The following is a 25,097-nucleotide window of genomic DNA, read 5'->3' as shown; positions in this document are numbered from 1 at the left end:
ATGATATAAGTCAGTTAGTCTGTATGAATTATTAAACCTTAAAGATATTATGTTTGTAGTAAATCATTTAATCATAGTCAAGCAACATCTTTTCTACTAAATTTATCCTATGATCTTTTTTCAAATTATAAACCAGTTTACCCCAAATATAGTTGTTTTTTTTTTCAAGATTCCTCTGGAATGGTAAAGGCCTTCTTCCATTGAAGCCCAGTCCAACACCTGGTGTATTATTGAACATTCAATAGTTGCCCAAAAATAGTTCATGCCCTTACAAATCACATGGAGGCTTTGATCAGAATATACTTTTCCTTTCTTCGTACAAATCTGTAAGTTAAGCCTAAGCCTACCCCTCCACTGAAGAAAAAAAAGGTAGAGGTAAAGAAAAATTAAACCAATTACATTACTTGTTTAACTTCAAAATAAACACAAATCATGTGAAGTCTTCAAACACGGAGTTACATGTTTCAGGTTCTAATTTAATAATCTTAACATTTATAATAATTACATGTATGTGCAACAAATGCCTTAAAATCTTTTTCTTTAACTAAACAGTATATACACAGATCGTTTTCCACATGATCAATAAATAAACCAAGAACTAACGATTCAAACGAAACCCCAAATCCAAAACATAATTTTGGCGAAACATTGGTTGCAGCTAATGAATTTTTCACATGAAGAATCATGAAGAATACCATCATATCATAACCAATCAAGTGATTCAGAGAGTCATTAAATGCATAAAGTGTCAGAATTTTCCCCCCAAGGTCTCTAAGATTTTTGTCCCAATTTCTCTATAAAGATTGGCACCATATTCAGGTTGCAATATAACTATCACTAGTCACTAGAAAAATCAATGTGAAATACCAGAAGTACACCCCAGAAAACACAACAAATGTTAAATGTGACACTTAACTAAAAATAAAAATGTCCTGGATTGAGAAAAGGTTAAAGATAGTGAAACTATGCATTATTGATAGTAAAACACTCGCAATGCAAGTCCCTCGGAGTCAAACAAGAAAACGTTTGATGCCAACTCTTTATAGACTTTAGATAAACCACAGAGCTAGTGTTGTCATTCCGGCAATAGTTGTAAAATGGGTATACTGGAATAACTTTGCAATTATCCATGTCCATTTTACATCTGAAAAATGTGAAACAGCATTAGCTTTTGTCCATTGCCTTTATAAATTTAAGTATTTCCAATACAAATCCTTACTAATGTTTAGCTCACTTTTAATTTGGCTAAGTTTGGAGAAACGTCCACAGAGATCCAAATAAAAAGCATTTTTCTTTGTTATAAATAAAATCACTTATCACAAAGATTTCAGTCAGATTTATTTTTTGACCATGGCATCTTCCATGTATTTGGGCTTTCCTTAGTTTTAGTTGCTTTACCGCCTGTAGGATCGTTAATATATGTTTTAGGTATTGGTCCTGAGGCAGCTTGTTTGAAAATGTTTGAGTCCATAGCATCTTTTTTTCTCATTCTTTCTTGTATTTTCGCATTTTCCCAATTCTCTTTGATCCCTTTGAACATGGGCACTTTTACGGTAGTTGACTTCAACTGCTTAGGATGCCGAATTCGTTCTGGAATTTTGAAAAATGGCTTCACACCTGGTATTTTCAAGATGGATACAAGAGCCAAAGAAATTACATTAGATGTTACCCAGTAACACAACACTGCTGACGGGAAATTGATCATGATTGGTATAAACACAATCGGCAGTCCTCGCATTAACCACCGAACACTGGTTGTCATGGATTCAGTTCGTACTCCATCAGCACCCACTTCCATTGTAGCCAGTAACAATCCAGAACAAATAACTGGAAGTAGAGCAGTTGGGTCGGAAAGGGTCAAGTCTGTAAACCACAACATGCCTCCTTCTTTCATGCTTTCAACTGGAGCATTAGCCATTCCTCTAAGCCCCCAATACACAGAGATAAACACTGGAGCTTGTAACATAGGATACATCATCATAAATGGTGAAAACTTTGACTCTTTCATAAAATCTACTAAATCTTTATGAGCCATTGCCATGGTCATCATATCCTGCGATCTTTTCGCTTCCGTGAATCTTGCTTGATGTCTTGTCATTTCGGGCATGATATTGTGTAAATTAACAGCATTGATTTGTGATTTGATAAAGATAGGGAACATAAGAACCCTTAGACAAACAGTTAACAGACAAATTGCTCCCCACCATGGTATATCAAGGGAGATGTGTAGGAACTCTGTAAGCTGTTGAACCATACCAACTGGGCTCCATGAACCCAACCCAAGAGATTGTAATGTTGGTTCACCTAAAGCGTTCACAGCATTCACAGTCTCTGAAACGATACTTTCAGGGATCTCCAAGCTGTCTGATGGTATTTTAGGAGGGGGTGGTATATACGGGACGTCGACCATTCCCCCACTGCTACTGTTAAAACGAACTGACAGCACTGAACTGAGCGAAGGAAAACGTCCGGAGGTGAGAAGAAAATCATTTTTGTTGAAAGTAAAGTCACTTGTATTTCTTTGTTTTTGACCTCTAAATTGCGCTAAACTAACAGTCAATGATCTGGGACTTGTTAATCTATGAAAATGTCTAATTGTTGGTAGAATCGAACTTGTTCGCAACTGAAAAAGCATTCCAAACTTGTGTTTCATGGCGGCTGCCATCTTGGTTGATCGACCTTGTAGCCAGTTCGTTTTATACAGCATAGTGAATTACGTCAGAAGAGAACACTTCGTTTCGAGTGTATTATGTGATGATGGCATTCTGCTATGAATTTGCGAAATCAGGATGATAGGTTGAATGATGATTTTATTCAAACCTATTGTTTGTATCAATTAGAGCTAATTAAGAAGTCATTCATAATTTTTCACGCCTACTTGCATTTGAAATCGTGCCAAAGTCACACTTACGTAAGCATGCAGTGTCAAAACTCAAAGCCAGACCAGCATCTTTATCGGAGAGTGGGGGCTGTATTGACAGCAGAGTTGATATTGGCATTGATGTCTAATAGCTGAAAAACTTTAAATTTTACTAAATTAAAACAACAGAAATTGCAATTACTGAAAATTCACAATATATCTACATAGATCACAATGAAAAATATATTTCCAAGAAAAACTAGAGGTGGCCTGTTTGATCTAAAAAAAACAAAGAACAATAGAGTGAATAATAACCAAAAAATCCCCTAAAACAATAGGTGTTCTTAGGGAACTGTACTATAAAGAGAACATGATAGGAAGAAATATTTTGATATAGAATAGTTAGAAGGCCTATTAACCAGTGGTGCATACAAGTAATTTATTTCCCAATTGATAGATTAAAGCGAATGTAAAGAGGTTTTCTAATTTTTTTATGTATATCGAAGACACTGATAGCATCAATTTGCACCATTCTGATTTTCAATCAGACGTCTGTGGTTCCAGAAATTTCACTATAACTAAGTGTTTGATGACGTCACTAATCTCGAAGGACCGTATGTGATAAAGCATATCTCACTAATTAGTGACGTCATCTAACACTTATGTTTTGTTGAATTGCAGGAAGCACAGACATTTGACTGAAAATTGGAGTGGTGCAAATTGATGCCATTATTTCTGCGATACACATCATTTTTATAGTAAACCCCTCTCTTTAATTGTGAATTGATTACTAGGAAACATTATAACAATATTAAAGGGCAGTATGGTATATCACATGTATATATAGTTTATTCTAGAGGATTCAAATCAGGGGACAATATCAGGAAACTCTGAAAATTAAAAACTTAGAGAAACCTGATTTTAAAAAATATGGTAAGCCTACCATTCAAGTATTAAATTTGAACTTCATTTAGAAGCAGAGAGCATATATAACACAAACACAAGGGAATATATTATAGTAATATGGTACACCTGATTGCTTTGATAGAATTTTCAAACTAAGTTTCGTTATTGATTATTGATATCACTGCAATACTAAATTATCTGTCAAAGGGCTGGGCGATATTGATTCAGGTGGATAACATGATATTCAGCATTAAAAGGCCTATATCCCGATACGGTGATATTTTCGGTATTTTTTAATAAGGCGATATTACTAACAATATAAATTCCATACCGGTATTTATCATGATACTGGTATATAGCCTAGCCTTACAGTGTTCTTATTTATCTAAAGATATTTCTACTTCTGAATGTAATTCCAAGAACCTTGAATAAATTTTAAATTTTGATTAGCTGAATATGTTATGTTTTTTTCAGGAAGAAGGCATGGGAATGTTTTTATATTTTTCATTTGGAAGTAACCTGTTGAAAGAAAGAATAAGAATCAGCAATCCTTCAGCTGTTTATCAAGGAATCGGCCAACTGAAAGTAAGACCTGGAATTTATTGAATGCTTTCTGAAATCTTTTGGTGTTAGGATCACTGGTACTTGTGGACAGGATGGCCTTTGGTGAAGCATTTGAGATTTTTCCGGTCAACTGATATGTATTTTTAAATTTCAAATGCTTCACCAACAAAATCTATCCTTTCGAAAGAACTGTGGTGGGATCTAAATCTTTTTCTTTAAATAAAAAATAATAAAAATCTTGACCTTCAAAGAGCTGATCTTGTGCAGCTCACTTTTATTCAGTTAGGATTATAGGATTTTGACTGATTTTGCAAAAATGAAAGAGCCACACTTCAGACTGAAATTGCTAACTCTGAAAACTGATTTGATTTGATTATTATTTAATTGGTGGGATTTGAACTGAATCGAAGACTATTATTTTTTACTTATAACTATGAACCTAAAGGAATATATTATGGTATAACACAGTGTGTTGATACATTATGTGCAATGTTATGAAAAGAGAATGCTACATATCATCCCCGTGTTAAATATTGTTTCAAATCTTATAAATGATAATCATTACGTTGAAGTTAATAGTTTGTTAAAATAGAGACGTATGCTATGATTTACTTACAAGAGTAAAAAATATTCTTTGAAGGGATATAGATTTAGGTATGGTTTGCCCAAAGGTATGAAAGATCCCCTAGAAACCAGATGGAGAGGATCTGCTGCAACAATAGAAAAGGATGTCTCTCAATCTGTCTGGGGAACACTTTGGACGTTAAACGATACCGATCGACCAAACCTTGACAGGTGAGGACAAAATTACCAACCTAAACAATTCCGAAAACAGCCTCCTTAAAACAGTTGAGAGAAACAGGTTTTGTGGTGCATACTTTACTTCTGATTCAGAATACTCGTAGATTAAAGGGATTGTAAAGAGGTTTTCTTATCTTTTTATGTTTATCAGGAACACTGATAGCATCAATTTGTATCATTCCAATTTTGAGTCAGACGTATGTGGGACTTGCAATTCTACCAATACTTAAAACGATTTAGTGAAAATTGCAAATTGATGCTTGCTGTCTACCTGATACACATTGAAAGTTTAGTCAACTTTTCAAACGTGAGGCATTGACTTCAATTAGCTAGGATCTTGACTAGGGGAAAGCTACTTTACCTTTGAAGACATTTTTTTTTTAGACAGGAATATACCTACACACCAATAGTAGTTAATGTTGTTGATGAAAAGGGAAAGAACTGTTCCTGTCTGACTTATCAAATAAAAGAACTAGAAGAAGGCCTAGCTCTACCGTCTCCACAATACAAAGATGTCGTACTGCGTGGGGCACGGCAGTCCAAACTTCCAGAAGAGTATATCATGTTCCTGGAAAGTCTCCCTGATAATGGATTTGAAGGCCGTGTCGAGGTTTATGAGAAAGTTTTAAAGCTGTTAGAAAATAATACCCCATGAAACAGCAAATTTTTCACAGAATTGTAATCAGGAACTTGTTGTCCAAATTATCACAATTTAAAATAATCCAAATTGAAATATAGATCAACCCACTAAATCCCACCATATTACTTTTCTGGTGGAATTGTACAAAATTGTCAAGAAAATGGTATCATCTCCTATGTCTTCCTACACGACTAAATTCAATTGATGAAAATATAAGAAATCAGGTCTGTTGAATGGGTTGTATTTGCCAGTCACTTTCTGATCAATTTATTCTTCTTAATCTGTGGCTCAAATTTGTTTACAAAAGTGATTTAAGTCGCTCCTTGTTTGTAATTTATTAAGAGTATTTTTTAACTGATTTCTTTTTGATTTTGTGATACGATTTTATGAATTTTAATTAAATTTGTTGATTGTTTATTGATTATTAAATAAAACTATATTTTAATAATATAATATAATAATACAATATTTTCACTGTTAAAATAGTACTCAATACATTGCATATACACGTCTTGAAGCACACAGAGATTCTCATTTCAGCCCCTTCAAAACCCAGTTGAAAATATAAATACTATCATTAAAATAGTGCTCAATACATCAATTGTAGAGCGATATAGAAATACTACTGTTAAAATAGTGCTCAATACATCAATTGTAGAGCGATATAGAAATATCACTGTTAAAATAGTGCTCAATACATCAATTATAGAGCTATATAGAAATACCACTGTTAAAATAGTGCTCAATATATCAATTGTAGAGCGATATAGAAATACAACTGTTAAAATAGTGCTCAATACATCAATTATAGAGTGATATAGAAATATCACTGTTAAAATAGTGCTCAATATATCAATTGTAGAGCGTTATAGAAATACCACTGTTAAAATAGTGCTCAATATATCAATTGTAGAGCGATATAAAAATACGACTGTTAAAATAGTGCTCAATACATCAATTGTAGAGCGATATAGAAATACCACTGTTAAAATAGTGCTCAATACATCCATTGTAGAGCGATATAGAAATACCACTGTTAAAATAGTGCTCAATATATTAATTATAGAGCTATAGAGAAATAATACTGTTAAAATAGTGCTCAATACATCAATTGTAGAGTGATATAGAAATACCACTGTTAAAATAGTGCTCAATACATCAATTGTAGAGCGATATAGAAATACCACTGTTAAAATAGTGCTCAATACATCAATTATAGAGCTATATAGAAATATTACTGTTAAAATAGTGCTCAATACATCCATTGTAGAGAGATATAGAAATACCACTGTTAAAATAGTGCTCAATACATCAATTGTAGAGCGATATAGAAATACCACTGTTAAAATAGTGCTCAATACATCCATTGTAGAGCGATATAGAAATATCACTGTTAAAATAGTGCTCAATACATCAATTGTACAGATTTGATTTGAACGATATAGAAATACTATGATAGTTTTCAATGCAATTTCCCTCCTCTGTATAGCTCTGGATGTAACTGGGATTTAAATCGACGAAAGAAAGTCCAAATTGCAGAACGAAATAAAGCTGTCTTTTTGCATTTCCACTTATTAAAGTGAAAGCCGGCTTTAAGCTAGATAAATTGCCAAAAGTGGAAACACAGTATCATGTATATTCTAGACCCACAATATAATTATATAGGCTACATGTATCATCAAGCTAACCTCCATTGAAAAAACACAAGCTAAGGACGTTTAAAATATTTTTTATATGCTAGGATAAAGGGTAGGTATGGTAATTAGATAAACTGTTCTGATCTACAGTAACATATTCTAGAATTATACTAGATCCACTGTACACTGGGATACTATCATTATTTATAACATTCTCCATTATTTCATCAGTTTTTATCATATCTCCATCTTCACTGTTAAATATACGTAACTTCTAAAAACAGAAAACATAATATTGACATTTTTACTATAATTCCCTCCAATGAACCAGTTACAAAAACTGGCATTTATTTTTCATTCTTTTTCTTTATTTTTATGGAAAGTGTAGTATTTCTCAATGTAAAATTCCACCCAGGTGTTTAAGTAAGGTTTTTTAGAAAGAGAAGATACTCTCACTCTCCCACTAGTTAGACAATAATAAAAATAAACTCACCAACGGATCTCCTGTATTATTAGTGTTATTTAGACTAGATATATCTGCTGTATAGTCGATTATCTTACCAACACTCCATTTCTATTTAAAATACAGACAAAATCATATTAAAATAGCATTTTACCTCCTTCTGTACTGCACCATTTGAAACAAGATAGGAAACATCATACAGTGTGTAATAAGGGAAATTTCACCAGGACAGCAGTATTTGGTTACAGTTGTTTCAATTTCATCAGTCAAACGCTATTGCACATACATGGCTTAAAGCACACAGAGATTCTCATTTCAGCCCCTTGAAAACCCAGTTGAAAGTTTAAATACTATCATGATGGAACTTTGGACCTTATCTATTTGAATATAGATACAATAATAAAATATTTTTGCTGTTAAAATAGTGCTCGATACATCAATTGTAGACCAGTTTCTGGCTTGATAATCTGATGAAAATAGTTAAGTTTAGATATCATTACCTTTGAGAAAAATAAATTTTTAGATTTAGTTGAAGATTTCTGTGGCAGATGAATTTGGAGGAATATTTTCTCTGAATCAGGAATAGATTTGTTCCCTGTTGCTGTCATTTTTATCTTCATTAAGGCAACTTTGGCTGCTGTTTTAGCAGATTTACTCCCCTTTTTGAACTGTTTCTTTACGACTGGCTCTTTGGAGGCTGAAATAACAGTTAATATTTTTTCAACATTGGTTTTGTAAATATTAATTAGTTATGCTCATCTACTTTCGCATTTGGTATTAACTAGCTAACAAATCAAATTGGCAAAATAATGATATATTTTTCTCTCAGATTTTTCAGATTATTCTCAGCTCCTAAACCTAAAATTGAAAAATGCAGAATAAATATCTGACCTAGGATTTCTTTAACATGTTGTGTTGTTTTAGAATCTAATTCTTTGTTTATTGTCTCTTCTTGTAAAACTTTACAGTCATGGTCTTGAGCATGGCGATGTCTGAAATAAGGACAAAGGTATAGAGATAAGAACTTATGACACTATTTTTATTATAATGGAACAAAACAAATAACATCTTACTTTGCAGCTATAAACAACTGAACTGTGATCAATCCTTCTCCAAGAAGCATTGCATTTCATTGTGGTGTATTTTAGTTCTGGCACAATATATATTTGTAAATTGATACATTGTGATACAATATTCCACTATTTGTGTATCATATTGCTGGAGCCTCAGACTAGCAAGTAAGTGACTTACTCACTGATATATTCTAACTACAACTTTGTGTGGTTTAGTGCCAGCACAATATTCCAGTGAATTGATACCTGACAACACAACTTACTTCTATAAGTATATCGTAACACATGGTCGTGCATCAATACTTTAACATTGTCAGGCAATTTTCAGCTTTCACTGTCCTGTTATCCTGGACCTTCAGAGTAACAAGCAAGTGTTCAACTCACTGAGCCACTCAGCTCCTGAATATTGAGATGTAGATACTTACTTTAAACAATAAGAATTGTAACATTTAATACAAGGTATTGGTGTTAATTCTCGATTCTTACAATCAGAATAGAAACAGGAGATTCCTTTCGGACCATGATACTCTGGACGACTGTCTACTTTTAAATGCTGGAATATATCAATAATGATAAATCATTTAATATAAAGATCAGGCTTGTTAAAGATATAAAACAAGCAATAATGAGGAGACCTTTCAACTTTGTAGACCTATCGAGAAAATATGCTTTTCGTGTGTTTTTCATTTATGGGCTATATAATGTATTTTAACTCATTACTGTACCTGACTGCACTGGTGATTATCTGTGGCTTTGTGAAGTTTGCTGAAAATAGAAAATACGTTTTATAGATATACAGTTTTAAACAGATCGTTTAGGCTAGTCTTCTAAACTCAGTGGTGGTGCTCGCTTGGTAGGTTCTGCACATTTGGCATTTAAATTTGATACAAATTGGAACAGATTTCAGAACGCATTCCACGTGTTCTGAAAAAATAGTAGATGCAGACAGAAATCAAAATGGCAGAGAAGGAAATAGATGGGAAAATTTTGAAGCTTTTATACAGTTCAATTGGGGGTAGAATTGGAACAATAGAGCATCACCCACCATAATGTCCAAAGAACACAGAACAGAAAACCACGATTGTGACAAGGTTAGGCAGTCTATTACCATACACCATAGTTTCATTTGTTTAGTGCAAGTATGTTTTTAAAACATTTCCATTGATCATTATGAAAAGAATTGAACTTCAAGAACATAAGATAATATACGAAGTTACAGACTCACCAAAAAACAAGACCACATCTATCACAATCAAACGGCAAAAAATCTGAAAAATAACAGAAACGTTTCTCATTCACGGCTCCAATTTGGTGTGAAAACCACATTGTCCATTTCTACCATCAATATTTAGAAATACCAGACGTCCTTACCTAGCTGTTTGCAATCAGAAACACTACAATGTTTCCCAACCTCAGAAAATTCAGCCATTGTTTTGATTCTTGATTATCCAGTAAAATATATTCAAGAAAGAGTTACCGTACTTTCCTTTAGTTCAACTGGTTATCCAGCGTACAAATCACATAAAAAAAATGACAACCATGAATGAATTGAGAAATGAATGAATGGATTGAGAAATGAATGAATTTAGAAATGAATGAATGAATTTAGAAATGAATGAATGAATTGCGAAATGAATGAATGAATTGCGAAATGAATGAATGAACTTAGAAATGAATGAATGAACTTAGAAATGAATGAAGGAATGAATTAATGAATTTTGGAAAAATATTAAAATAAAGGATTCATAATAGAATTCCAAATCCAAAGGTTTAGATAAAGTAACCTAAATCCTTTTTTCCTCTCCACTCGAAATTGATTGAATTCATGTCTGGTTAGGTCAATATGATGCCTTGGTGCACAATGAGAGGATTTTTTTTATACATGAAGGTCTAGAGCACTATTATCTCAAATCCATCCAAAATGTTCATTGGTTCATAGTGAGCTTATATTAACAGGAAGGATCACAATTGGTAATTACCAACAGTTTCTTTAATGTGTTGCAAATTATTTGGAAAAATTTCATGGTAGACCTTGCTTTTGGAAGGATCAGTATGAAACACTGTCTGTGATAAACAATAATTCCATAAAGATCTGCAGCCTTAGAAACATGAAATATTGTGTTCAACTAGCTTACAGAACTGACTCACACAAAGTTCTCTCAGCTCCGTCAGTATAATGTGGTATTCAAGGGTGAAAGTCAACACAATACCGACTCTCTAAAGCACTAGCGGTAGCATCAGAATTTTTCATACCTTGAGGACTGAACAACAGGTCGATGGATAGATGCCATCAACTGGATGGACAAAATTTAAAGAAACTCAAATTTTCAACCGTTTTATTTTTCTTATAAATTTACCATTTTGTATTTACAATATTTGAGTAAAACTTTAACAGTACATCAGTAGTAGGCATCCTAGTTTTGGAAGTTCAGATGTATAAGGTAGGTCTACAAATTTAGCCCTAGATTTGGTAAGCAAAGTAACCAGTGTTGCTACTTTTAATAAGACTGTGCGCTATATACTGTTATCATAACATGTTAAAACACATGGGATTGATTTATGTGAATTACACTATATACAATACACTGTGGTATTATATATAATCAAAGATAATTATGCGCATAAGGATATGATTGAAATATCAACATGAGGAGCAGTCTATACATTGGGGTATAATTAAAACATAAACACCAGTAGCAGCCGTCTATTTTGTTTTAAGTTAGAGTAGATAAGCACTGGACTAGGTCACAAGTATTAGGTGTTATAGAAGATACTCTCCTATAGAAGCACTGGCCTAGGTCACAAGTATTAGGTGTTATAGAAGATACTCTCCTACAGAAGCACTGGCCGAGGTCACAAGTAGAGACTATGGATTTCAACATAAAAACTATTTCAATTCAAACAGAATATGTTTTACTGAAGATTATTCATAGATTATTACTTCTGGAGAGATTACAAGAAAAAATATATTCAACTCAAATTCCAATGCAATTGTTACATGGAGTTGATGAAATGATAGTGATTGACCCTTTTCAAGCCAAATTTATATTGTCTTACTACCTACACTACCTGAAAATACAGTAGACTGGTCATGGACTGATGTGTATATAGTAAAGATAATTTGAACTAGATTGCTTTTGAATATGACCACAGTTATCTTTGCCACTATACAGTGTATTTACATAATAAACAAAGAGATAATGAAATAAATAGAATCTTTAACAAAATATAAAATATCACACTTTCTATACTGTATTTTAACATATCATTTCAAATGGATATATCAATCAGGCAGGGGAGTGCCCCCTTAAGTTGGGAGGGGGTTTCAAGGGAGCTGGAATCATAAAAAACATGTGGCATAAAATGCCTTGGTTAATTTTTCCCTTCAGGAATGTTATTCCCTCCAAAATGCATCAATGACTGGAAAAAAGATATAAAGAAATTCAAAGATAGTATCTAACAAGCAATATATACAAGCAAAGCAATTCTGTTAACATTCCATTAAAATTGGATTTTTGAGAAACAGAGCACTGCGCCCCAACACAAGGCCCCTCCCTGATATGATCTAAAGTGAAATGATATATTAAGAAACAGTATATTATTGAACAACAAGATATGATAATAGGATTTCTCTTAACAAAACTTTTATTAAATAAAATTACAAGTTCTTTCTATTTTATTTTCTGTTATTTTTGTTTCCACTGTAATCTAACAAGTTTTCTTCTACAATCCTGTACTAATGACATTATTTCTAGCCAATCACAGCGTGTTATGTTGAGTTATGTAGGAGCAGTTACTTAACACTGATAAATTATAGGAAAGGGAAACCGTAAGTAGAGCAATATGACAGCCTATGTCCACTGCTATCCCACAATTCATCATAGTTATTGACTGGCCGTGCAGGACACACTTTGATTGGTTAAAAATACTACTTTTGGTCGAAAAGTTGTTAAAATACAATGGAGACTAAAAATAATGGAGACGAAATTCTAATCTTATTTTAATTAGTTTGTCTCAACACAAACAAATATATTAAAAATCTAATATATTAGTATTCATATATACTGTTTATAAGACATAGAAATAGGAGTAGGTAATGAATCACAAGATATATGGATATTCTATTTCTTACATTTATTAACTCAATGTTTCACATTCACATACAGGCAGTGTTATCAAGAGAAGTTACATTCTCTGCGTGTATGAGCATGTGAAACGTTGAGTTAATAAATGTCAGAAATAGTATATCCATATATATTGTGCTTCGTCAGTATTATATATCTTGCTCTATCAAGGTGGTATGAGTCGTCAACATCCACTGAGCTGAGTTTCCCATAGCTATAGTCGGTTGGTTGCCAGAGATGAAGCTCTCTATGTGACTATATATAGTGCTCCTATTAATGATTAGTCACTAGGGCCTTTATTCTTGAAACCTCAACTAAGATAGAATCAAGGTTTAAGAAAATACTGTAATGCAAATGGTAAATATAATGAAATAACAAAAACTTAACTGAAATAAAATCCAGATTTTTGGAAATGCTGTAATGTAATTGGTTAACTAGATTCAAGCGATTGACCAATCAGATGAAGAGAATGTAGATTTAAATTTTTCAGGATGACACAAGCTATAAAATATATGTCAAATATCAAAATTAAACCAGTTCATATGTTATAAATGTGGTTTAAATGTTGTCAAATATCACTGGCAAGATGAAAGAACAAAGAATGAGTTCATAAAATGGATAAAGGTCACAGGTCAAATTATCTTGTGTGGTCCACTCTAAAAACCTTAAGACTGGATATGATTTGACAGAACTCGTCCCGAATTTTACTTGAGCTCTTCCAATCAAACATGTTCAATTTTATATTGAAAGAAAGAATGCATGTGTGGAAGAGTTCAATAGAATGTTGAGGGGAGTCAAATAGATGCTTGACACAATATATCCAGCCTTGCCGCCTTGATAAAGCAAAAATACAGTAAATCTAAATTTCTATTCAAACCTTCCCACATATATATTTAACCTGGATATAACACAACCCCTCTTATCATACATTATACCCCCAGATTATTTTGTAACCCTCCAGACATATTGGAGTTATCCCCTAAAAGTGGCAGTGGAATCCTCCTAAAGGACAGAAAAATTCAAATGACTTGGCTAGTTCTTCCAAAAATGAACCAACCTTTCAATTCCTAATACCCCAAAATTGCAGTGAATAAAGCTGAATAGACACAAGAAGGATTTTGGTAAATATTAAGAATAACAAATAAATGATTTAACTAAAAATGAAAGCAAAACTAAATGTAACTGAAGGAAATGCTACATGTAAAACTGCTCTATATTAAACAATACAAGATCAATGCTATATTGTCTACATACATGTAAAGTAGGTCAAATGTACTTATGCACATGCATTAACATTTCCAATGATAAACAAGAAGAGTCCACTATGATTCGGGTAGAACAAATGGTAACAGAAACTCTACTAGTAAAACGTTCAGTAGCACATTTCATAGAAACAACTCAAAACTAATCTGCTGTCATTTCCACTAAAACTACCTCAAAGTAAAGTAGACCATTAGTGTTTATATTTGGTAATGTCCCAGGATGTATGCCTTTATCTGACTATGCAGATTTACTACTTCACTTTTACTAACACTACCAAATAGCAATATCATTTCTCATGGCCTGTTTAATAATTATACAGTGTCTAGACAATGTATTTAAGGTATCTGGTAAATTATAATCAAAAATAAAAATTCAAAAATTTCATAAAAAATGAAATTCAAGGACTACAAGTAAATTACTATTTCTTTGAAAAAAATAAAATTTGTAGCATAAAAATATGGCAGGTAGTAGCAGAATATTTCTATAACTGATGAACACAAACAAATTAGGAGTTTCGCAAACCTGATCTAATTTTTCTCAAAAAGGCAAATATTTATATTAGCTTAGTAATTAATATAAAAGGTTGATAGAGAACAATGCTATGATAACAGGCTATGTGAGACAAATATATCTCAATCTAATTAAAACTCAGATCAAGATATTCATTCAACTTCATTTCAAGGTTTCTGGGTGATCACCATTTTAACAATGTCAAGCTATTAAAAACTTTGTACTTATACCTTGACTACAATAGCCACCTTTCTTGTATCATGGAAAGCGGAGATTTGATTGTGATTTGTATGCCAGCTAATGCAGCCAATCAAAGGTATCGACAGAAAGTCTGAACTCAAAGCTGTAATGATTACATCTTATCTGACAAGGGCTCTGATTGGCTGTATTGCTGGTGTACAATCCAATGAAATCGCATTCCTTACAAGAATATTGGCTATTGTAGTCAAGGTATAAGACAAGTACGAAGTTCATAATAGCTTGACATTGTGAAGATGGTGATCACCAAAGCCATGAAATGAGAATTTCGTGGTTTAAAATGTTACATGCTCAGACAGAATTATTAAGACTTGAACCTTATTCAAGCACTGGCTCATAACGCAAACACACAAAAGTAACGTTGCATCACTGCCTAAAATCGCCACTATGACGTCTTCTCCTCCTTTTCCAATCCCATTAACTCAAAATTAATCATCTTTTACATCATTAAAATTGGAATTGAATAAGCTATTTAATGATACTTTCAGATGAATTTCATCTTCACACATTTCTGATAATTCCTGTTTTAAGCACATTTTCTTGCTGTTGGTTGTGTTTTTAGTGACATCACATGAGCTTTTCCTAAATATGACATCACCATCTTTTCAAGAGATGATGTAGTTTGTGTTATGAGCCTTGCATTCGATGTGTTCAAAACGAGACGAGAATAAGGTCTATTTCAAATGTCAGAACGGAAAATGAAAAAAAATGACCAAAACATCCCTTACTTTGAAAATGACCTAATGCCAGCAAATACAACACTGTATCATAATAATTAAAAAATGCAAGTGTGGAAGAGTTCAATAGAGTGTTGAGGGGTGTTTTATAGATGACTGGCACACTTATACTTGAGATCAGTCTATTGTCTGCCATCCCTGTGATATGATTAAATGAACACTTTAAAATATCACAATATTTAACGATTTTCATAAAAAAACTCACAAATTTGCTACGCATTTCCACACAATTCACTAATTCCGAAATTATACTCCACATTAATTTCGAAAATAAAAATCACTATCCTCTTCTCGTCATAAATAATACGAACTTTTTTTCAAACCAGGTTCAGATTCATTATCACCGGTCATGAAGTATGACATTGAAGGAACGCGCTGAAGGTCATTCTGTGGACACAGTCGTAAACGTTTCATGTAGAGTATGATGGAAGCGAACACTATTATTATACATAAAATAACTAAATATTCATTAGCAAATATAGATGGTACTGAATGATAGCTTGGAGTAACTTGTCCATTTAATTTTTCTATATCCCTGAAAATAGAAGACACAAAACATTTTAAAGGCTTGAATGTGTGTAAATATAGATATTCGGAAATAAACTTTGTACATCATGTGACAGGGAGGGTTGATTATATTGAAGAACAATCATTAATTCTTTAAATATTGTTGGTTTGGTGAAGTGCCGATCACGTCTGACTAGAGTTCATGTTTGACTGGAGTGGTTGAAAAGAAACCATTTACCATTGACAAGCAACTAGTCCGTATGATTTGATAGCTTTAGGCTGTTTATTCTATTTTTTTTGCCATTCTTTTGCTAGAGTTGTGATTTATGTATGTTATGGCTGTTTTTCACTGTCGATTTGACAAAATTTTCGATATTTCCATTGATTTCATTGTATTTGTCAAATGCGTCTGATTGGACTATAAATTTTCCCTCTGTGATGTTTGGTGATAAAAATTTAAACTGCCAGATGATTTCAAACTTTACTAACGTTTGTAAAAAAATATACCATCAAAATCTTGTGCAGTACGGAAAGATTTCTGATTTAACTATAAAAGTTCCCATGATATGATTGTGATGTTTGGTGATAACAATTCAAAGGACCAATGATTACAGGAAGAAAAATAGACCTCAATACTAACCTTAATGGAAGATATCGTGTTCTATACAATAGAGCCCCCAACGTCCACTGGACATCTTTATTATTGATCAACTGAGCCGTGACTAGGTGCTTATAGTCTTCAGGGAATTTAAACCCTTCATGTAAAACTGTCGCTAACCACGCCCCTTTAAAACATTGATTTCTGTAATAAAAAATTCAAAAATATTAATTTAAATGTATTTTAGATCTACGCGAGTTTCTGACTGACCTCTGAAGATTGAAGAGGTGTAGGTGACAGATTCTTTTATGTTTTTTTTTTGTCAGTATGGTTTGTTACCTCCTCTGATTTATTTCAGTCCAAGGGGGTATGTTATTTTTAATTGGGCATGCCCGTTTACACATTACACTGTTCTGAGTTAGTTCAGACAGAAGAGCATTATGACCACTTTTCAATAGAATTGGTTAAAACTCATAAGTTAATCTGATTGGTCAGTCACTGAATTCATTACAAATTCAATTTGATTAACCAATAGGATCACTGCATTTATAATCTGGATTTTGTGAAATAAGATCTAATATCTCCGTAAAAATATTCCTCTGGTGAAAAGGATCATTATATTATAAAAACACAAAATATCTTCCAAAATAAAAGTTGGAATTGACCACTTTTACCTCAATACTGATCCGAAATCGTAAGACCTGATAAAATTGGAAAATATCTTTTAAATTTAGTAAATTATTCCCAAACCAATTTGACAGAAACATTTCTACTTTCCTAAACCTCGCTATCGTAATAAAAAACTGAAAAAAATATACATTTGGGATAAAACTGAAAAAGGTGGGGTGATACAGAAACAATGATATATTCAACGATTTATCTCTATTCTATTTCAACTAATTCATTCAAATTTTCTTGATACCTGGGCCATATTCCGGAAGGCTTGAAGAACCTTATGAATTCAGGTTCAAGTCATTAGATAAATTTTAATTTAGTTTTATTCTGCAATCAGATTTTAAAACTGTATTTGTTAATTTCTTGATTTTTAATCAAATTTTTGAGAATAAGGCCTCTGATAGTTTGGTAGAGATTTTTAGAGTTATCAGCTGACAACAACAAAAAATATATAGACAATTTGGACTTCAACTAATTGAAAATCCAATGATTCCAAGCAAGCTCTGAGACCAAATCTGTGTCCCAGTACCACAAAGCTATATTTGATGGATGTCAACCATCACAAGAAAAATTAAAAATATATTTTGAAATCCTAGTTTTTATAATGTGGGCGTATAAAAAACAAAATTGTCATCAAAAGGTAGGTAAAGGAAACCAAGCAATCTCAATATTTTGAATTCTTTCAAAAGAAAGTACAACTGCTCGAAGAGAGAGAAAATATGGCAGGACATTTTTGAAAAGGATTGGATTGTCGTCTGGTAAGAAAATAGGGTTTGAATTTAGCTAAAAGCACTGACAATATAAAATGCTGACTAATCTTATTAGTATAACAGGTGACTACGATGCAGCCCCGTCGTCAGGAATGAATAAGTGCTGGGGCTCAGATTTTATAATAAAAAAATTTGAAGAATTAAAGGCCCAGAGAAATCATTTCTGACAATTTTGAGCTACCAAAAATGTATCAAAATCTATATCTTTTTGATTTTGTACAAAGACACTGTAAATGAATCAATCTCTGCTGAACTTAAGAAGGTTTTGCTGGGGTTTAATTCTCACTTGCTGGTGCCCAGCCCCCACGGACCCAACCCTAACGACGGGACTGCTACGATGGGAAATCCTATATTAGTACTGGATCTTGATTTAGATAAAATATTTTAAAACTTACGAAAATCTATCGTTGTCTGCTTTAGGGTATAATTTCTTTTTATATCTTTTCTGTAACTTACTCCAACTGGTTTTACAGAATTCCTAAATAAAATAACAGAATATATAAATTGATCATAATTAAAAAATTAGATAACCTCTTACTTCTTGAAACTCAAAAAGTAGCGCAGTTTTAGAGACAACAAAATAATAAAAAAGTATAAGAGATAATATATCAAGCTGTTCAACAAGGAATGTTTATTTGCCACTGTTTTCTGAATAATGACTGGCAGGTCAAATGTCAAAGAATCACAAGCCTCTGTCTGACTTTAAGTATAGGTCGAACAAATTTCAAATTTTTATTTTCGCCTACAATTCAAAGCAGGGTAATGCAATGCAGTATTAAAAAGGGGAGAATTTTGTCATATTGCTAAGCATCATTAATTAAAACTATTGCAGACATAAACGTTACATTATACTACCCATTAGGATGACCTAAAAAGTTGAAATTTTTAAACTTGGCCAAAATGAGTTTTTGTTCAACAGTGAACATACCTTTGGTCAAAAGTATACGACAGAATCCCTCTATCCATTGAACTGAGTAATTTTGAAACATGCTTCAATAATTATTAATTTTAATAGATTTATCGTGTTATATAGAGATTCTCTTCTTTAGTCATGAAACCTGGTAAGTCTAACTGATGAATATATACTGTTATTGACAAAATTTGAGACTTTATATTGTATGTTCATTTTAAGAGGTAGTATCCCTTTAATAAGGCATCCTAACAATTAATAATATCAAACCTACCTCAGATTCTGTTTGGAATTTATCATGATTATACGTTCCACCAATTCCAAAAACATCTTCCGTAGAATACCAGAATTCAGAAAATCCATAGAATTTAGATCGATCGTGATCAATATCAGGCTGATGAATGCCGTTCATAGAACACGGATTTTGATGACATAATATAGTAGAATTTAATAACGGCACTAAAATTTTACGACATTTATTAAAATCTCCTGTCCCTTTAAAATAATATTTTTTCCCGTGAATTTCTTTCACCACTGGCATCTCTCGTGCCATACACGGATCGTGTATAGCGTTAGTTTTATTTTTACCCTTATAGCTGAAAAAAATGCATTAAATCATTAATATAAAATGAAAAAATTTGCAATAAACCAGACGTTCTTGAAAGATATGCTGAAGTGACAGATTTAATAGTACTTCTTTTCAACTTGATTGACCGGGATGCGAAGGGCCTAACGTCATCAAGCAAACATCAAACATTTAGTTTTAGTGGAATTACAAGAAACAGAGACGTATGATCTAAAATTGGAATGATGCAAATTGATGCCATCAGTGTCCCGGGTAAGCATAAAAATTTTAGAAAACATCTTTACAATCCCTTTAACATTAAAGAAACTTACGGATCAGCATATGATAAAGAGTTTTTAATTAATAATTCTTCGTAACGATTATGAGCTGAATTGGCCCCGTATTCTAAGAAAGTAGTAACGTAGATGCGGTAGGTGTGGTCTAAATCAGAGTCTTGACAACCAAGATTGATCTCTGCTATCAATGACTTCGGTAGTTCAGCTTTCTGAAAATAAAAATATTAAATTTATGTTTCATTTTTGAAGTGAATCATAGTATTTAATCATTAATTACTTACTTCTGAATCTTATTTCTTCAAAATTTAAATGTATATTTTTTGTTATCATGTAGTTACAGCCCTGTCGTTAGGGCAGGTCCGTGGGGGCTGGGCACTAGCTAGTGAGAATTAAACCCCAGCAAAACCTTCTTCAGTTCAGCAGAGATTCATTGATTTACAGTGTCTTTGTATAAAATCAAAAAGATATAGATTTTGATACGTTTTTGGCACCTCAAAATTGTCAGGAATGAGTTTTCTGAGCCTTTAATTCTTCAAATTTTCTGAGTATAAAATCTGAGCCCCAGCACCAATTCATTCCTGACGACGGGATGGAATATAGTTGGGGCTCAGATTTTGAACTCAGAAAATTGGTGTAGACTCTAACTTATGAGATTCACAAAATTTCAGACAGACAGAAGGATAAATCAGTAGCCTAATTTCCTTTAAAAAAACAAAATTAACTACTTACTGGATTAGTAACTTCGAATGCTATCTGTATAGAACCACCTCCCATATCCATCATTCCAATAGTCCGCCTGCGAGTATGGAGGGGTGAACTGGAACTCTCTCCTGGTAGTCTAACACTGACTAACTCATGATCTATAAATAGAATTCAAATGATGATGTAATAAGCTTTGTTAAAAATACTTTTATATGTATCGGGGAGACTAATCGCATCGATTCTTATCATTCCAATTTTCAGACTTCTGCGTCTTCTATGCTGACAAGTGAATTTCTTTTACAAAATCAAGGGCAATAACCCCAAAAACAGTTTTTGATATGACACAGTTACAAAAGCAAAGAAAATAAGACAAACCTCCAGGACCATGAGAGAATTTATCCAAGACATAATTAACAGCAATCCAGGCATAGACCCCTTCCAATTTACCACTGATAACCTCAAAATGGTTTTCAGCCACAAGGAAATCATACAGTTTAGTTATATCTGTTTGGAGATCTGACATTATTTCTTTCTGAGCTCTGAAAAATATGGAATATCACAACTAATTTACTTATACATTATACATTCAAATTTGCTTGGAAAAATACCAGTTTGTCTAACATGTCCATAATTAATTCATAATTAGCTGAATTAGAAGAGAATTACCAGCAAAATTCCAATGAATGATCGATCAAGAAAGGTCAAAAGTCTTTTTTTTGTTTATCCAGGCTGTAGACACATGGACATTTATGTTTGTTTAAAACTTTAATTATATGCAATAAGAACACAATGATATGATTAAGAATACATGAAAATTCATTAGAAACATCTATTAATCAAATAGTTTGCTTAATTTGACACTAAAAAAATAAGAAACCCCATCTTTAATTAAGTTCACATTGTGACCCAGATTAGTCAATATTCTTGTATATATCATATTTACAAAGTTAAATTAAGGAAGAAAAAATATGGAGTGCATTGTAGTACAGTGTTGGTTACAGAGACAAGTAGTATATCTGGTAATGTCTTGATGGGACTCATTAGTGGTTCAACTTCGTACAGACATCAAAAGTTAAGTAAAATTTGCTTAACTATCCAAAAATGGATGGTACTCAACCAAAAAAAGCAACTTCAGAACTGGCCCTAAGAGTGATGAAATCACAGCAGTATATTACTTCTGAGGAACTAGTAGGGCTATATTTGCTAGGCCAGACCACCAGCAGAGTTATAGTCAAAAACAACATGAATCTAAATCCCAACAACTGTACCTTTCTGTTATTAGTCTCATACCAGCTGTAGCCAAGATATATAAAGGTGTTTCTTTATGTTTTTCACGGGGGATATATTTAGCAGCGTAGTCTAATAATGGACGAATATATTCACTGGCTTCTGATGGTTTATCAGCATAACTTGACAGACCTACAATACAATACTTATAGAATTAATGGTTTTCAAAATCTAAATAATAGATTCAAAAGGAGAATGCATGTAAGAATATTCTATAAGGTTTCTTTCTGCAACGTTTTATAAAATTCTATGGTGAGCTCAATCTGGTAAAAATGAAACTATTTAGATGTTTTGTTTCATGTTTTTTTTTATTTTTGAGAATGACTTCACTGACCATCCATGATCTGACATCATTGTTATGCATCTACTGTTCTAGGTTATTTAATGTTCAGCCAATCAATATTCATTGTTAAAGAGATTAAAAAAAGAATCAATGTGTAAAGTCAGTCTGATTTAACAGCGCTATTGGAGGTTAATTCAGAATATATAGGTAATCTTTACGACAAACAAACCATCAACTATTTATATCTATTCAAAGATGAATATTCATGAAGTAATCAAAAATTTGAAGTAAGATCCTTGTGGCTAGAAAATCCAAACCAATTAGTTTGTGACCGAACTCTGATCCAATCCAAATGCAAAACTTACCGGGTGAGACTTTTTTAGAGATGAGATGGCCGTCTTGATCAGTGAGTTGATTCATGTTGAGTAAATCGTGAGGGTTGCCGGAGTGAGTCGGCCACGAATAAACATACACCCTGCTCCCACTACTTCCACAATCTATTACTATCCCATAATGCATTGAGGTATCTTGCTGTATCGTATACATACTGTTTCCTGATAAAAATGGCTCAATAACTGAAAAATATCAACAGAAAGAATAAGTGTAGTGATTGTTTGAAAATTTAACAACTAGTATTCTCATAACTTTGGAGCTTTTTCTCTTCTGCTAATTTCAGATTATCTCTAGTTTAAAGTGTACAGAACTCGGATTTACGAACATCAAATAATCAACACATATTTCTTTAAATATAAGAACTTATAAGTCCTGTGCCAGTGCTTTCGTAACTTTGTCATTAGTACAAAGTGAGAACCTTTACTCACTAACAAGCAACCTACTCCATATTACGATCTCTTAGAACTACTAAGTCCTAAGTGGTAGTTATGACTAAAAAACGTTGTTTCAATAAAGAGTTAGATGCTTTTAATGCGCATGTATACACTCATTTTGAAATCTCTACCTTTAATAGTTTTGGAAAGATTACCAATATATTTAAAGGTCATATCTGCATCCATTCATTGACAACAAAGGGCCTTTTTTTGTAGATATAACCTTTCTGGTGTGAGGTTTTTTGCCTTTTTAGGAAAGTAAAGTATAATACAAAGTTTCTAGTCCCTGTGTGTTCTATGCTAACTTACTGGCAGTGATGACAAGAGCCACAAACGAGACAATAACAATGACCCCCATGACAGCCAACAACAATTTCTTCAGTTGGAAATTTGGATTGGTACATGGTGAGTTGATACGGATCCTGCAAAATAAAACACAGAAAATAGTTCTAATTTCAAGATATAAAAGATGGCTTGGTTGCTACTGGAAATTAATCTACATCTAATTTACATTTTTTTTTCTGATGTTGTTTACATACCAATGGAGATTAAATATCTTAAAATTTTGATTAGATTGCTTGGAAATATACCAATAGGTAAGAATGGTAATATAGATCTTTATAATCAATAATATCAGGTCTATTTTCTATTCTTACAACATAATATTTAAAGAGTTTTTCGTTGTTTTTGATATATGGGTCTGACAAATGCTTTCTATTTTCACCATTCTGATTTCCTCTACATGGTCTTGTAGTGTTAGAAAAACTTGATCAAATTTCAGTGATTAGGAAGTCTCCAATTTTATTTTGAATTCTTCAAAAACTACATCTTCATAATGCTCAAGGTATTATGCCTTCATATCATACCTTGACCGCAAAAGCAACTTTTCTTATATCATGAAAGTTTGTGAATGCAGCAATTTGATTGGATTGTATGATATAGAATACAGCCAATCAAGGTCCTCCACAGAAAGACTGTAAAATATAATTACCCAATCAAAGACTTTGAGTGGCTGTATTTGCTGGCGTACAATCCAATCATATCCTTGACCGTGAAACAAGATTGTAGGCTATTGCAGTCAAGGTATTTCTATATCGCTCTACAAATGATGTACTATTGCACTGTTTTAAAAGTGAGAATTTTTTTTTTATTGTAAGTTTTCATTATTATGTGAGCGTTTAAATGAACACAATTTTCATATATTTTTTTTTAGACCTTGATGCAATAAACTGATACATTTTCCAATATTCAGACTTTTAATTTCAATACTCCACGTGTTTTAACCAAGTAAATACTCCACATGTTTTAACCAAGTAAATACTCCACGTGTTTTAACCAAGTAAATACTCCACATGTTTTAACCAAGTAAATACTCCACGTGTTTTAACCAAGTAAATACTCCACGTGTTTTAACCAAGTAAATACTCCACGTGTTTTAACCAAGTAAATACTCCACGTGTTTTAACCCAGTAAATACTCCACGTGTTTTAACCCAGTAAATATAACGCTATCTTGTAACACAAACATAATGTTTCGCTATAAAAGTTTTGATGAGCTAACAGGATGTGAAGCGAATAAATTAAAAACAATTTATTCATATTAGTATTCATAACAAATGTATGTGTTCAGTAAAAATGAAATGAATTGAAAAAAGTTTTACTTCCGTCTCTTCTGCACCTAAGGGGTGGGAAGGGGGCATTTGAAAAAAGGTTTGCACTCCATTTGTACCATTACTTATCTATATTCTATACGCTACAAAATATATGTTAGGGCACAAAAAACAATTCTATTTTTCAGATATTTTCTGGAGGAAAACCCTTCTCAGAGGCTCCATAGGACCA

At 32.6% G+C, this 25,097-nt stretch overlaps 4 protein-coding genes across 4 annotated transcripts; 1 reads left to right on the top strand and 3 right to left on the bottom strand.

Moving 5' to 3' along the window:
• Positions 1–1,327: 1,327 nt before the first annotated feature.
• On the bottom strand, positions 1,328–2,410 carry LOTGIDRAFT_123644 (hypothetical protein; the record flags this gene model as incomplete). Its single annotated transcript, XM_009060751.1, has 1 exon — positions 1,328–2,410. One exon carries the CDS (start codon positions 2,408–2,410, stop codon positions 1,328–1,330), a length of 1,083 nt encoding a protein of 360 aa, XP_009058999.1.
• Positions 2,411–4,249: 1,839 nt separating this feature from the next.
• LOTGIDRAFT_123575 (hypothetical protein) lies at positions 4,250–5,786 on the top strand (the record flags this gene model as incomplete). Its single annotated transcript, XM_009060750.1, has 3 exons — positions 4,250–4,351; positions 4,971–5,125; positions 5,516–5,786. 3 exons carry the CDS (start codon positions 4,250–4,252, stop codon positions 5,784–5,786), a joined length of 528 nt encoding a protein of 175 aa, XP_009058998.1.
• A 1,722-nt stretch (positions 5,787–7,508) lies between these two features.
• Positions 7,509–10,373, bottom strand: LOTGIDRAFT_123476 (hypothetical protein; the record flags this gene model as incomplete). Its single annotated transcript, XM_009060749.1, has 8 exons — positions 7,509–7,682; positions 7,902–7,982; positions 8,372–8,568; positions 8,763–8,863; positions 9,370–9,497; positions 9,670–9,709; positions 10,170–10,212; positions 10,316–10,373. 8 exons carry the CDS (start codon positions 10,371–10,373, stop codon positions 7,509–7,511), a joined length of 822 nt encoding a protein of 273 aa, XP_009058997.1.
• A 5,757-nt stretch (positions 10,374–16,130) lies between these two features.
• Positions 16,131–22,975, bottom strand: LOTGIDRAFT_123541 (hypothetical protein; the record flags this gene model as incomplete). The annotated part of the gene is made up of 9 exons (XM_009060748.1): positions 16,131–16,371; positions 16,984–17,145; positions 18,782–18,864; positions 19,571–19,892; positions 20,194–20,362; positions 20,883–21,005; positions 21,244–21,396; positions 22,123–22,278; positions 22,795–22,975. The coding sequence occupies 9 exons, from the start codon at positions 22,973–22,975 to the stop codon at positions 16,131–16,133; spliced, it is 1,590 nt and encodes a 529-aa protein (XP_009058996.1).
• Positions 22,976–25,097: the final 2,122 nt, after the last annotated feature.

This window comes from Lottia gigantea (genome assembly GCF_000327385.1).
Source record: "Lottia gigantea unplaced genomic scaffold LOTGIsca_44, whole genome shotgun sequence".
Taxonomy (NCBI): domain Eukaryota; kingdom Metazoa; phylum Mollusca; class Gastropoda; family Lottiidae; genus Lottia; species Lottia gigantea.
This window is presented reverse-complemented; position numbering and strand designations above follow the sequence as displayed.